Genomic DNA, 14,627 nt, shown 5'->3' with positions numbered 1-14,627 from the left:
CTACTTTGTTTTGAGCTATACTCTAGGAATTTAAAAGAATGTAACATCTTAGAATCTTCAACAAAGGATAGGTAGGGCAGGCATTTTATGACTGGTATTCAAGGTATCTACAAAGGAGGTTCTGCATATATAAATAGCTTCCCAAGTTCTTAGAGCTTGAATTCACACCCAGATCTTCAGGGTTCAAAGATCTTTGGGGTCCATGCTCTTACCCATGCATAATGCCTGTCTCTGGAAAATCATGTCACAAAGTATGTGTCTGAGCAAGCTGAGAATGGCCATCAGCCAGTCTTACCTGAGCCAGATGCAGAAGCATAGTCGTCATCATCAATAGGATATACTCCAGAAGCTTCTTCAATGGAGCTGTTGTCAAGGTACATGTCTTTGTCCGATGTCAGCTCTGCTCGCTGAGAAAGGTAAGATGTGATTCAGGATGGCAAGAGATTAAGACATACTGATTTTACCTACTGTTCACCCTGATGCCCCAGTGACTACCCCTGCACCCTATTCCTGAGTCCCTATGTCTGTCCATCCCTTTCCTCAGGGCAACCTGGCAACTTGTATGTAATTAAGGGCTGACTCTAGTCTGACTCCTGAAAGGGAAGCTTCTGAGCCTAATCCATTACAGTGAGGATGTTGCAGACCTAAGCACCTACTGTGGGTTTTGTTCCACTATACTAAACTCATTGGGGTTTTGGTTGTCCCAATGCTAATCAGAAGCTATCTCAGACATTCCTTTTGGTCATGAATGAGGTTCCTTTATTGCAAAAGCTACTAAACACCCAAATCACTTAAGACTTTCTTGGGGATGTATGGAGGCACTTAGGCTCAATAATCACCTAGGGAGCCATCAAGGCACACCAAGTGCTCACAGGCCTGGCCATGCGTAGCTTCATGACAGATGAGGGGCTCCCTAGTCGAGCAGGCCATCCAGAGCTTTCTGCTTCATGCAGATCTACACTGACTCCAGGCAGGACACCCCATGTAGAGCAGGGACTATGGGGCTCATCTGCCAAGAGTGAGGGCCCACAGCACGCCCACGTCTAGGGTTCACTGGCTTAGCAGAGTCTTAATGACAAACACAGATAAACCCACAAGAGCACTTTAAAAAAATATTACTGGCACTTGGTAGTAGCAAATCACAGGCTTACTGTGGAGAAGGATCAGGCACTAAGCATACCCGTTCCACAGCTTCTTAGCTCTTTAATAAGAGGTTAGTATTAAATTCACCCTAATCCTGCCAAAGGGGTAACATGCATGAATTGGAGATGGAGAAGAGACAGAATTTTTTTTAATGGTTTTAGTAAATTGATATTTTATCCCCAGTATCTCAGACTGGCAGCTTCGACGCAAAGTTGGAAACAGGCAGTGTTCATTATTATCCTATTTTAAAAAATCAAATTGGATGTTTGTTCCTCACAGGAATTTTATTTTAAAAAAAACTGTCCCCCTTACTATACTGGCTTTCATTGGATTTCCACTAAAATAAGACTTGGTCTCAACAGTGAAGGAGGGACAGGCCCACCCTCTGGAACAGACATGCTTTATTCTCTCAGGTTTCAGTGGCTGGCTGGAGAGGCTGAAGGGTTTTAAATCTGAGCCCACAGTCTCCACACGCACGGTGCCAATGACAGAAAAGTATGGGAATCATTCTGTTGGAGCGATCACACCGGCAGAGTCTGAGGTCTGAGCCCTTAGGGATCAGATTTGCTGGCACTGAGTGACCACCCTCAGCCAAGAGTGTGCCGGAACTTTCTTCCTGCCTGCACGGTCAGAGCCTAACTCTGCAATCTGAGGCTGGGCTGTGTGGCACCAGTCTCCAAGGCAATCACCATTCCAGAATTTAATTCCCAAAGCTTGCCAACCAAATCGGGAGCCTTGCATCCCACAGATTTTGACACAACTAAACTGGCCACACTGGACATTCTATCCCCCTTGGAGAGAACAGATCAGTTTTCCCTCCGTACCTTTGAGCTCCACGAACACAGATTCAACCAACAATAGATTCAAAATAAGAAAATTAATAAATAAGTCCAGTTTGGCCAAGTATGGTGGTATGTACTTGTTATTTCCCACTAAGAAGGATGAATCAGGAAGATCATGTTTGAAGTCAGCCAGGGCTACATGGCAAAAACCTACCTCAAAAGCAAAAGAAAAGTCTGTACTGAGTAGGTGCATATGTCTTTTTATTTTTCATCATTCCCTAAACCACACAGTACAACTATTTCCCTAGCATTTATATTTTATTAGATATTCTAAGTCGTCTAATACACAGGAAGGTGTATACATACAGCTTTTATGAGCATACTACTCTTCGTAGGTGTGTGTAGGTGTGTGCACACATGTGTGTACTGGTCTTAAGGCTTGAACTCAGGACCTAGGCACTGTCCTTGAGCTTTTTTTCTGAAGGCTAGTGTTCTACCACTTTGAGCCATAGCTCCACTTCTGATAGAGTCTCATGGACTTTCCTGCCTGAGCTGGCTTCAAACCTCAGTCCTCCTATCTCAAGCTCCTGAACATCTAGGATTACATACGTGAGCCATAGGTGCCTGGTCATACAATTCTATTATATGTAGAAACAAAAACTAACTTGCACAGTTGTGAATTTTAATATTTAATTTCTTTAACCTCTCCTTCCTCCCCCACCAAATCGCAGCAGCTACCCACCCAGTAAACATGGCTTAGGTTGAACAAGTCTGAGCTCCCAGTCTAAAAGCCATGTTTACTCTGCCTGTTTTAACTCTTGTCCTATCAAATTTGCCTAGAAGACCTTTTGTCATCCTCAGTCAAATCGCTCCTCTACTTTCCAAAACATCCTGATGCCTCCAGTCATTTTCCTTATATGCACCTTAAGTTACAAATTGTGCTCTTTTACATTCTGTAGCCTATGTGCAGTTTAGGGCATAGAGTCTTCTTGCCTTTTTAAAAAATCAGTTTATTTGTTTTGCTCCTTGTTATGGATACTTATTTTAAAAAACCTCTGTGAGTTCATTCTTTGTCCCTCTCAAAGTGCACAGGTATTCAACAAATATTTGTCAGCTGAGGTTACTAAATCAAAATGGTTCAAGTAACCTTTGACTTGGGTTTTAGGGTTCACATGTGTCCAAGATCTGTAGGATTCCTATAGTTAAAATCTCTTGATGAGAGAGCATCTTCCCCAAACTTCCCATACCTTGCCCTATATCTACTTAAGTAATCCAGAGTTTTAAATATATATATACAATATATATACAAAATACATATATATATTATATATAATATATATATTATGTAATATATATATATATACATATATATATATATATTAAAGAAAGGTTCTCCATACATTTCAGAAACAAGTTTCACCCTCTCACTTTCCTCTTGGCCCTCTGCCTGAAGAATTTGATGTGGCAAAGGTTAACACAGATATTTAATCCTTACATGTGAAATTGAATTTCCAGCCACTGGAAGACTCAGTTTATCCAGACAACACATCTGTCACACCACAAGGTGGGTGGGCCAAAGAATGTCTGCCAGAAAATCCTAGCCACCTCACGCTGTACCTACACCAGGCAGCCTGACAAGCCAACAGACTTCTAAAGAGGCAGCTATGAAACCTGCATTACTACCAGACTTGAGGAAGAGGCCAGGGAGCACCTAGAGGTAACCCTCAGTCCCTCAGGGCCTGTAGGTACCTCCAGGGGGCAATCTGACGCTGATTGGATGTTTAATACGTTTCATAGCAGCCAAAAGTACTTGTTTTCCATCAGTCATGTGGTGCAAAAAATTCTGCCATCAAACTAAGAAAGCTCTCTTCCATTCTGATTTCAGGGATACTAAGAGAACAAGGGCCAATTGTCCATGTCCTAATATAGAGAATAAGAAGCAGGGTTCTTTCGTGTTGTGTAGCTGATAATGCTTAAAAAAAAAAATCAAAGACAAACAAACAGAACTCCATTTCTTTTCCTGTAAAGAAAAAATAAGTTCCAAATAGGACAGATTCCACTTCTGAAGACACCACATACTGTGTGGGTAAGGACGACGTATGCATTTAACACACTTAAAAGAGGCAATAAATTATGCACCAACACTCCTCTTGAAACAAGGTGGTAACAATCTCCCCTACCTTCTTGACCACTCCCCCTCAATTTCTCTTTCTTTGGCAGCACTGGGTGTGAACTGGGGGGGCCTCACATTTGTTAGGCAGGCTCACTAGCACTTGATTCATATCCACAGCCCATTCTGCTTTTCTTGATTTCCAAGTAGAGTCTTGCATTGTTGCCTGAGGCTATCCTGGGACTGTGGTCCTCCTATTTCTACCTCCTGAGTAGCTAGGATTACAGAAGTTCCCCAACAGGCCTGGAAACTCTTGAAGACCATAAAAATACATGATTCAAAACTACTGACTTAACACCTGGTTGGATGTGGTCAGCCTCACTGCACAGAAAACCCTGGGACACTACACACTCTGCACATGTCCATGTGGTCAATAGGGACAGAAACTGGATGAGAGTAACTGCAAAGAAATGTGCACAGGCAAAAAGCTATTGACTGCCTGCAGGATTTCATAATGAAGTTGTTTGGGTTGGGGCTGCCCATGGCTGTGAGGCCATGCCAATACTGTTGGCTAACAGGTTCAGAGTATAAGCTGGAAGAAAAACAAAGTGGATCTTTCAGACCTTTTCCCCTTCGCTGATGCAAGATCTGAAGAAAGGAAAGCCAGGGGAAGCTGTAGAAAGCTACCAGGTACTGCAAAAAGAAAAATCAATTGTAGACACAGACAGGGCTTCCTCTTCATGTCATGTTCAGCCAGGGAAAATGACGCACATTGCTTCTATTGACTGAATTCCCAGAAGAATGCGTATCCCATGCAGTTTTTCTATCCCCTACAATGGCTAGAAAGAAGGCAAGATACAGGTTTATCTACCAACTCCATCCTTCCTTCTTTAGCACTGAAACTTCAGTAATCTTATCTTACTGGGTCTGGGCTATGAATAAGGCCTTTTGACATAGGTGCTGCAGAATTCTTCACTTTTAAAGCCATGCTTTGTAGAGATAGTTCTCAAAATTAGTGCAGTGGCTGGGCACTGGTGTTTCATGCCCATAATTCTAACTACTCAGGAGGCTGAGATCTGAGAATTGAGGTTTGAAGCCAGCCCAGGCAGGAAAGTCTGTGTGACTCTGATCTCCAATTAACCACCAAAAAACTGAAAGTGGAGTTCAAGTGTACAGCACTTTTTTGCTCAGGGGCAATGCCTAGGCTCTCAGTTCAAGCCCCAAGACCATAACAAAAAATAAAATAAAAATATACACACATATACATATCACACAATGATATATTTATACACACACACACACACACACACACACACACACACACACACACACACACACATATACACACATACACACATCATAATACTCCCTTGCTGAATACCCTTTATTGGCTCTCTGTTAGTCATGTCTAGGATTACTTAAAATCTCCTTAGCCTGGAAGGAAGTTTTCCTGCCTATGGACTCACCTGCATCTCCAGAATCAACTGCTCTTTATGTCTGTCACCTAAACCCCATGCTCCAAGCAAAAAACAAAAACAAAAACAAAAAAACACCACATAAAAACCCCTAAGAGGAATAAACTCCTTTGAGGATGGAAAATGGAGAAGAACATTAGTAAACTAGAGATTCTATACATGACAAAAACTAGGACACAACAACTGAACTGACAATGGTATTTGTAACCAAAATGTAAAGAGGACCTGTTGCCTCGGTGCATAAGAGACTGAGTATACCAGTTTTCGTTTTATTGAGAAACATCACAAACCTGTCCATTTTCCCAGTAAAGAAAATTTGCTCGGTAACAACTAAACAAATCCACTTGTTTGATTTTTCTTTTGTAAGTAAAGCCTACATCGAGCAATACCATGTTTCAAATTTCCAGTGTGGAAATCAGTGATTTAGATATCTATGACCTTACTAGAAAGATACATGCCCCCTTATCTACCAAGTAAATGTTCTCCAGATTTTTGAGCTAGTGCAAGCCAAACAGCAGGCATTAGCTAAAACTCAAAAGAGTAGATGCTAAATTTACCTTGTGGTTTAACTTGGTTAGTTAGCAAAATCAGAAGATGAAAGCCTACGTGTTGACAGACATACTACAGACCCAACAATCGAAAGAATTAGGCTTTGAATACACAAAAATAATCCAAATTTCATACAGCCTATCAACCTCTGTATCACACCAAGGTGGTGCCTCTGAATTCAGGGCAAAGAAATGTCCAGCTCTATTTTGGACTCAAAATGAAGACTAGTTTTTATGGAGATTACAAAGCACTGTACATGAATTAGTAAACCACTTGGATATACCTTGTAAAGGGGGTGGGGGAGAGAAACAACTTTCTCCCTCGCATATAGTCACTCAAAGATGACAGGCTTGTCCTGAAACTGAAGTTGCCAATTTTGGCTTTGGAATAGGCCAAAAGAATATGCAACTTTAGACTTCGAACAGACACCTGTTCTGTTCATCTGTTGGCTTCAAAAAGGAAGAAAAGAGAATACCACTGTGAAAATATCATCTCCTGACACTTAATTCCACTGCACTTTAAGGGTTCACAAAGTGACTGTCAGCAGACCATGCAGCATGAGGTTAAAAAGGATTAGAGGCAGCTAATTTAAGTGTTTATTAAGTTCTAGCTATTTTTTGCTAAGTGCTTTATAAGTGTTGGGTCATCTAATCATCTCTACAACCCCACTGCAGACCAGGAAGCCAAGGCTGCCTGGAATCACTCACGTCAGGACTAGGGGGAGTCAAGCTCAAAGTACATTGTGTCACTGACAATGAACACACACACACACACACACACACACACACACACACACACACACACACACACACACACACACACACACACACACACACACACACACACACCCTGTGTCTACATCTTTCTCCCTTTCCTTGTGATTCACACATCCAACACAACAAAGACCCAGAGAAGATCTTCAATAATGAACCACATTGAACTTTCACTTAATGCAGCATTTCCCAACTTGGTGGAAATTTTCCCACAAGAATATGTATTTAACATCTTTCAGAACTAGAAATTTTGGCATTACAGCTGGGAAAAAATTATGTTAAAAGTTTATAGAGTTCTGGCTCAACAATTTCTTTTCTGCCAACACCCTAAAAATACCAAAGATGTGGGTGCCTGAGCCAGGGGCATCTACTACCATTTGTTCATTTTTCTAACACCATCATTTTAAAACAAATAGATGCCTCAACCAATGTAAAAAATGTGACAGAAGAAAAGAACCCTCTCTGATTATTGTTGGGGAAAGATGTTGTTCTTCTTGAAGATGGAAACATATAATCATCATTTATAAGTACGTGATTTAAGGATCTGTTCAGTCCATAAGGAACTTTCCAGTCCATAAGATGTTACAGGCTTACCCTACATATACTACATTCAAGTCATTCATGGGAAAAAAAGAAAAGACATGAAGTCACACATAGAAGAAAATTCTTAAATTCCTTAAGGAAGTCTTAAGAAAGATCTTTAGTTCAGAAATACTTCAAATATCTATAGCAGTCCTTAATTACATAGAAGTCTACATAAAGTCAGAAAAGTCTTATTCCCAGTTGAGTGTGAGGCTTGAGGCACAAGGTTGAATGATGTGGTCATGATAAGTCAAATTATAAGTAATTCTGGAGATTTTCTTTTGCTAGTTCTATAAAGTGGGTTTGCTTGTTTTTAAGTACTGGGGTTTGAAGTCAGGGTCTTCCCCTTGCTAGGTAAGTACTCTAGCCTTTTTTGCTTCAGTCGTTTTTGGGATAGGGTGTCCCATCTTTGTCCCAGCCAACCTGGACTGTGGTCTTCCTATTTATGCTACCAATGTAGCTGGGATGGCAGGCATATGCCCTCATGCCTATGATATCTCATTAAAGTTTTGGTCAACTACAATCTCCACAATCTGATTCTGTAATAACTGCAATTATAGGCATATGGCACCCATGCCTGGCCTTTTGTGAAGCATTTGGAACAAACCAAAGGTATGGGAGATAAACACATTCATGGTGTGTGAACTTTAAACTACTCATTTATAATTAATCGCTGACTTTGGATCTTCCCGTTGGATGCCTCATATAAGACTGGAAGCCTTATCTCACCACTTACAGACAGTGCACCTTGAAGAAGCAGGACCAGCTCTGATGTTTTCTGAACCTCTTCCTTGTCTACTAATGTGAGCAAAACAAAAAGGTTTTCTGACGGGCTAAATCCAGGTCTTAGTTTAGGCCATCTAATGGAAGGGAATTTAAAGAATACCTGGCCAGTGGAATCCCTTTCTGAATAACTAAAAGTAAAATAAAATAAAAAAGAATACCTGGCTATTGCACCCCTGGGAATGGTAAGTCAACACTGTTACCATTACAAAAGGGCAAGCTGGAATTTGGTCCTATAAAGTGAGAAAGACTGCCAGGAAAGATCATTTAACCTTGGGAGAAAACCTTAACCCATTAAGGCCTCCAGCAAGCCAGATGTTACACTAGTCTAGAAAAGATAAATAAATGGTTGAAAAAAAGAAATAGTAAGTGACTGTGCAGAACCTGGGTACATCTTCCTATTTAGAAAAAGAGTGCATTTGGTTTAAAGCAGTCAGATTTCCTAGGCCAACAATGCTCTAATAAAATCTATAATACAATGTGATGATCCTACATATGTCCTCTTTTGTCTGCCCCTCTCCCCCCCCCCAAAAAAAAACTAGCTAGAGGATTGTTTAGTTCATCTGAACTAGCATCTATGATTCAATACAACCAATATTATTTTCAAAAAAGATGTCTCACTGCATTATGTTGGTACATCCAGTGCTACAAAACTAGTTTTCTTCCACCAGTGTTTGTTTATTGATTCTACAGAATGCTAGCTGGATCAATAAATGGGTTGTTGGGTACATTTAAAACAGCATCTTAGATTTGGTGACTTGGAAAGATATTTAGCTGAATATGCTCTTTGCCCACACCCAGATATTAGGACACACAAAAAGGACATGTGTCTACCAGTCTTATTTCTCTTTAATCTAGAACTTTGTAACTATAACTAAGCTCTGATCACATATGCTCTCTGCCATGTGAGCCCACAAATCCTCTAATCCAAGTCCCTCTGTCTCTACAAGCCACCCTCTAATAAAGAAGAGAAATAAACTGAATTAATAGTGCAAAGACATCCAAACCAAATTTGTTTTTGGTCAGTTGTGGGACTTGAACTCAGGGCCTGGGCACTGTCCCTGAGCATTTCAGCTCAAGGCAAGTGCTCTACCACTTGAGCCACAATGCCACTTCTGGTTTTCTGGTGGTTAACTGGAGATAAGAGTCTCATGGACTCCTGCTCAGGCTGGCTTTGAACCATGAACCTGAATAGCTAGGATTACAGGCAGGAGCCACCAGTGCCCAGCTTCAAACCAAATTTTTGACATAGCTCATGCTTTGTAACCTAGGATAATTATAGAGACAACTAATTAAAAGCTGAATACTCTACCAGATTGATATTCTCGTTTTGTAATTTATTTAGTTTGAAAACAGGGCACTGCACAATTTAACTAATATTTTTTTTTAAAAACCTTCTAGGTAGAAGGGGCAACATGGGTTGGAATATATTATAAATGTATGGAAATATATAATTATGAAATCCTCTCTAATGTAAGCTAATAAAAAAGATGAAAGAGCTAAGCACTGGTGGTTCATGTCTGTAACTCTAGCTACTCAGGAGGCTGAGATCTGAGAATCACAATTCAAAGTCAAACCATGCAAGAAAATCCATGAAATTCTAATCTTCAATTAACACCACAGGGGGTGGGGGAGTAGGAAGTGGAGCCATGGCTTAAATGGTCCACTGGAGCAAAAATGCTTAGGAACAGTGCCCAGGTTCTGAGTTCATGCACCATGAGAAAAAGGAGAAAGAGGAAGAGGAGGAGGAGAAGGAAAAGCAACAGGAAAAAGAAGAGAAGGAAAGAAAAAGAAATATCTTTCCAGAAGTGATGATATGGCTCAGTGGTAAATCACTTTTCTATAATGATCAAGAACCCTGGACTGGACCCTCAGCACCACAGGTAAATCAATGAAAACTAAAAATACTCTTTCTGAAACTCTGAATTAGCTTATTGTTCATACTAAACACAAATGTCTTCCTCATTGGCAACAAACAACAACACAAAACCAAAAGAAGGTAACCACTGGGAGAAACCAAAAATATAAGCAGAACACAATGATAGCTCATACTTCTGGTTGTGGTAATGGGTTCCAATTCCTGATCCAGGGACAGAAGGGAAGCAACCTGTGTGCTGAATTAAGTTTGTTGGCAACACTAACAAGGATCTCAGAAGCAATGGGATGAAAGCAATGCCAGGGCCTCTGAGCAGGATTATGGTGAATACGTATGACACACAAAGGGAAAATGTTCATTGCTTACAGATGTGCTCCGTTGTTCTTTCTTCCTTTTTTGGAATATCAAATAGAGGGAAGCCAGAGCTATGTTATTATAAGCATTGCTGCTGCTCCTCCGCCCAAGCTAGAATATTTCGGTTATTTATTTTGATATCCATATGACTACAGTTTAGACTAGAATAAAAATAGAAGCTGTGTGAGCCGAACCTGAACGGTCCAAGAGCTAGGGAGGGTCAGTATTAATAAATTCAAACTCAAATAATGAGATGCTGTTTCCTGGCAGTGTTTGGCAGGAGACGTGGGGAAAAAGATATTTGGAATTTATTTCTTATTCAGAAGTGTTTTATAAAAACTACCATTGTGAAACAGAATCCAAACGTCAAGCACAGTAGGCCAACCAGCTCTGGTTTAGATTTAATAATCCACTTTAAGGAGTTTTCAATGGCCACAGTTCCAGGCCTGCATATCTTCCCCACCCAATAAGGGAGGGGTCAAATGCTGACAGAATGCCACAGGAGGCCTAAGGGACCGGAAAACGGGAATGACCTTGGCTTTAAAGGACAGGGGGGCAGACCACACCTATCCAGCTGGGGAAAGACCCGGGTTTGAGGCCTTCAGAGGTGATGGATGAATTTACCAACTGAGCTATGTTTCAGAGCTAAGTTAGAATTGCAGCTGAGCATCAAAAGGAAGAGAGCACTATACCACTATACTGCTAGCCCAGAAAGCAAAGCCTTGATTATATATACAACACCAACAAGCACAGCAGGGCCCTGACCCTTTGGAAATTTCTCCCTGGAAATATGTTTTAGGAAACCATAAAAACTTTCACATCATTGACTGATGTTCCTTCTCTAAAGAATTATCCTAAGAAAACCTTTTTTTTTTGGGGGGGAGGGGTTGTGGGGCCTGAACTCTGGGCCTGGGCGCTGTCCCTCAGCTCTTCAGCTCAAGGCTAGCGCTCTACCACTTGAACCACAGTGCCACTTCCGACTTTTTTTCTTTTTGCTTATGTGGTGCTGGGGAATCGAACCCAGGGCCTCATGCATGCAAGGCAAGCGCTCCACCACTGAGCCACCTTCCCAGCCCCTCCTAAGAAAGGCTTTAAAAAGCAAGAAATACTAGAGTGTTTTCTATGTTACAACAAAATCACCTAGACAAGCCAAATACCAAGTACTAGGTAGGAGTGGCTGTATGTATGATTTGTGATTGTGTGGGACACATTAATTTCCACAACATTGTCATTAAAATCATATACCATAGAGCAACAAGGGACAATGTTTATGACATTCCATTTTAAAAGCAAAGGGTGACTCTGATCATATAAAATAAAATTTATCGAAATGAACTCCAAGTAATGAAAACAAGAGGGTTTTTTTTTCTTTGCTGTTATTTTCATTTTCTTTTCTTGTTGTCTTGTCTGTTCATTTATCTGTCTTTGGGAGGGTCAGAGAGACACAGAAATGGGAGAACAAAGAGTGAACCAATGCAGCAGTGGTACTCACTAGACACCATGTTGAAAATGAATGATAAAACTGTGGTTGGGGACAAGAGGGGAAAACTGGGAGAAAGCTAGGGAAAGGGGGATGACATTGTCTGAAAGGTACTGTACTCATTACTTGATTTATGTAACTGGAACCCCGCCTCTGTAACAGTCACCTTTACTATAACAGTAAAGTACAATTAAAAGTAAAAGCAAGGGGTACAAAAATCTTTTCTAATGTTATCCTTACATTAAAATTCATACTTACTTGGTAAGATATGGCAGGGGTGAATGGAAAGATGGGCTTGTGTTGATAGTTTTCCTAATTGCTATTACTGTCATATTTTCATCATATTTATAAAGTGTGTATTTTGTGTTCATGTCCACATCAACACACAAACCCCCCAAGACCAATGAGTCATTCACAACTGACTAGATACGGCTATGCTATGGCCAGCTTGGGAGTGTGCTGCTCGGCTCTCCCTCTCAGCCTCCTGGTCTGCCACAATGGGGGCTGCACCTGCTGACTGGTCTCAAGAAAGCTGAGTTGACCCAGTGACCTCCTAATTTTCAGGTCTCTTTAAATGAAGAAGGTATCTTCAGCTTGTTTCTCAAACTGTAAGATCAGAAATAGGATAACACTTTCAAAAACAAACTCTAAATAGCCAGGCATGAGACTGAATGCCTCTCATCCCAACTCTTGGAAAGTAAAAGCCAGGAGAATCATGAGTTCCTGGCCATTGAAGGCTACCTGGAGAGATGCCATCTCAAAAACCAGAACGGCAACCAAAAATCTACACACATTAAAAAACCTAAACTATGGCTACAAAGCTAAAACAGAGACTAAACCCAAGGGTGATGAGATCACTGAGTTCAGGGAGAATTTAAAGAAATTACTCTGCTGAATGGCGGCCTGTTAAAACCCAGTGCCAAGTCACTGTGTGCCTGTACTGTGCCCAAAGGCTTATTCACATTGCTGAGAACCCACCGGGAAACCACCCTGATTTCTGTTCAACACTAATGGCCTCAGGCACCACATATATTTTTTGTTCTGAAATTGTTCTTAACCAAGTAAAATAAATAAGGAGAGTCCAGCAGCTTTTAAAATGATTTCCTGGACTAAGTAACAGGATGAGTTTGAAAGTTTAATTGGAGACAATTATGAAATGCATCGTGACCCTGCCATGAAATTCTCCAGGAACCAGAGCCTCTTCAAGCAGCATGGTGAAGCACAAACTGCCAGCCAAATAACATGTATCACAAACACAGGGTCCAAGGCCACATGAGCTGGTCATATCAAAGCAAATGACCTTTAGAAAGAGACTCTGTTGGTGTGCTGAAGCCTTGCACAGGAGCACTGTATCGAAAGATAACATTTAGAGTCTCATAAACGTGCAAGAAAACTGGACGGTAACACTCGATTTTACTAACAATGAACCAACCATATAAACTGGCCAGCACCAATACATATATGTCAACGATATGTGTATGTGCTGCTATATATATGACATGCATGGCACAATGCATGTTATGTGACATTTGAAACTCATGCCACATGTCTGACACATACGACATGCATGTCACACATGTGGTATATTGTGGTATGTGTGACACATGTGACACATGTGATATATGGGACATGTGGCGTGTCATGCATGATGTATGTGACATATCTGACATGCATGGCATTTATGACAACAGAACACACATGGCATGAGCCACATATGTGCCATATAGGATTTGACATATATGTGCCATTCATGACAGGCAGGACAAGCATGACACATGTGACATGTGTACCACATGCATGGCATGTGACATGCACGATGTGTGATTGGCATGTATGGCACATGTGGCATGTGTGATCTAACTGACATGCAACTGTATGGTGTACATGGGTGGTATATGTGACATGCATGACACATATGACATGTGATGCATATGACATATAAGACATTTAACATATATGGCATATATGTGGCATGTATGGCATATGTGGCATTATGTGATGTTGACCTATTTCGCATGTGTTACATGTGACTTATGTGACATATATGACATGCATGTGACATACATATGTGTCAATAAAGAATATGTTTTTGATGAATGTCTATCAAATTCATGTTGTAAATATCCCAATGAAATCCCTTTGTACAATTCCTCTACGCTAATACTATTTTTTTAAGGAAAATGAAAAAAAATAGACTATATTTTAGATCTCCAATCACTTGGGGATTTTCTGCTTCATTTTCTGTAATTAAGATCTAGTTTCGTTCCACTGTTATTTGAGAGCATTTTGGTTTGATTTCTATTTTTTTAATTTGTTAAAATGTGGTTTCTAGTGCAGAAATGTTCTATAGTATTTTGCTTGATGGTGATTTGTGTTCTGCTATTGTTTTATAAAATACTCTGCAAGTTTAATTGTACTGTTAATTGATAGTCCTCTTCAGTTTAAATATGCCTTCACTCATTTTCTACCTGCTGGCTCTTTCAATTACTAAACAGGATGTTGAAATTTCTAGGTATTATAAGGAATCTATTTCTTTTTGTAGTTGTCTTTTTTTTTTTTTTTTTTTTGTCAGTCATGATGCCTGAACTCTGGGCCTCAGCAATTCAGCTCAAGGCTAGCCCTCTACCACTAGAGCCACAGCACCACTTCTGGTTTTTTTCTGCTTATGTCGTGCTGAGGAATAAAACCCAGGGCCTCATGCATGCCAGGCAAGCACTCTT

At 40.6% G+C, this 14,627-nt stretch overlaps 1 protein-coding gene across 1 annotated transcript in view; it reads right to left on the bottom strand.

Moving 5' to 3' along the window:
* Nucleotides 1–14,627, bottom strand: part of Sdc2 (syndecan 2) — a 132,996-nt gene that overhangs the window by 16,498 nt on the left and 101,871 nt on the right. Inside the window, exon 4 of the mRNA XM_069991705.1 lies at nt 296–407. Coding sequence (XP_069847806.1) covers nt 296–407 — 112 coding nt within the window. The remainder of the gene's footprint in view (nt 1–295; nt 408–14,627) is intronic.

The sequence above is a fragment of the Dipodomys merriami genome, unplaced genomic scaffold (genome assembly GCF_024711535.1).
Source record: "Dipodomys merriami isolate MVZ:Mamm:240054 unplaced genomic scaffold, mDipMer1.0.p SCAF_4, whole genome shotgun sequence".
NCBI classification, from domain to species: Eukaryota; Metazoa; Chordata; class Mammalia; order Rodentia; family Heteromyidae; genus Dipodomys; species Dipodomys merriami.
The sequence above is the reverse complement of the archived record's forward strand: the minus strand, read 5'-3'. Positions and strand labels throughout refer to the sequence as shown.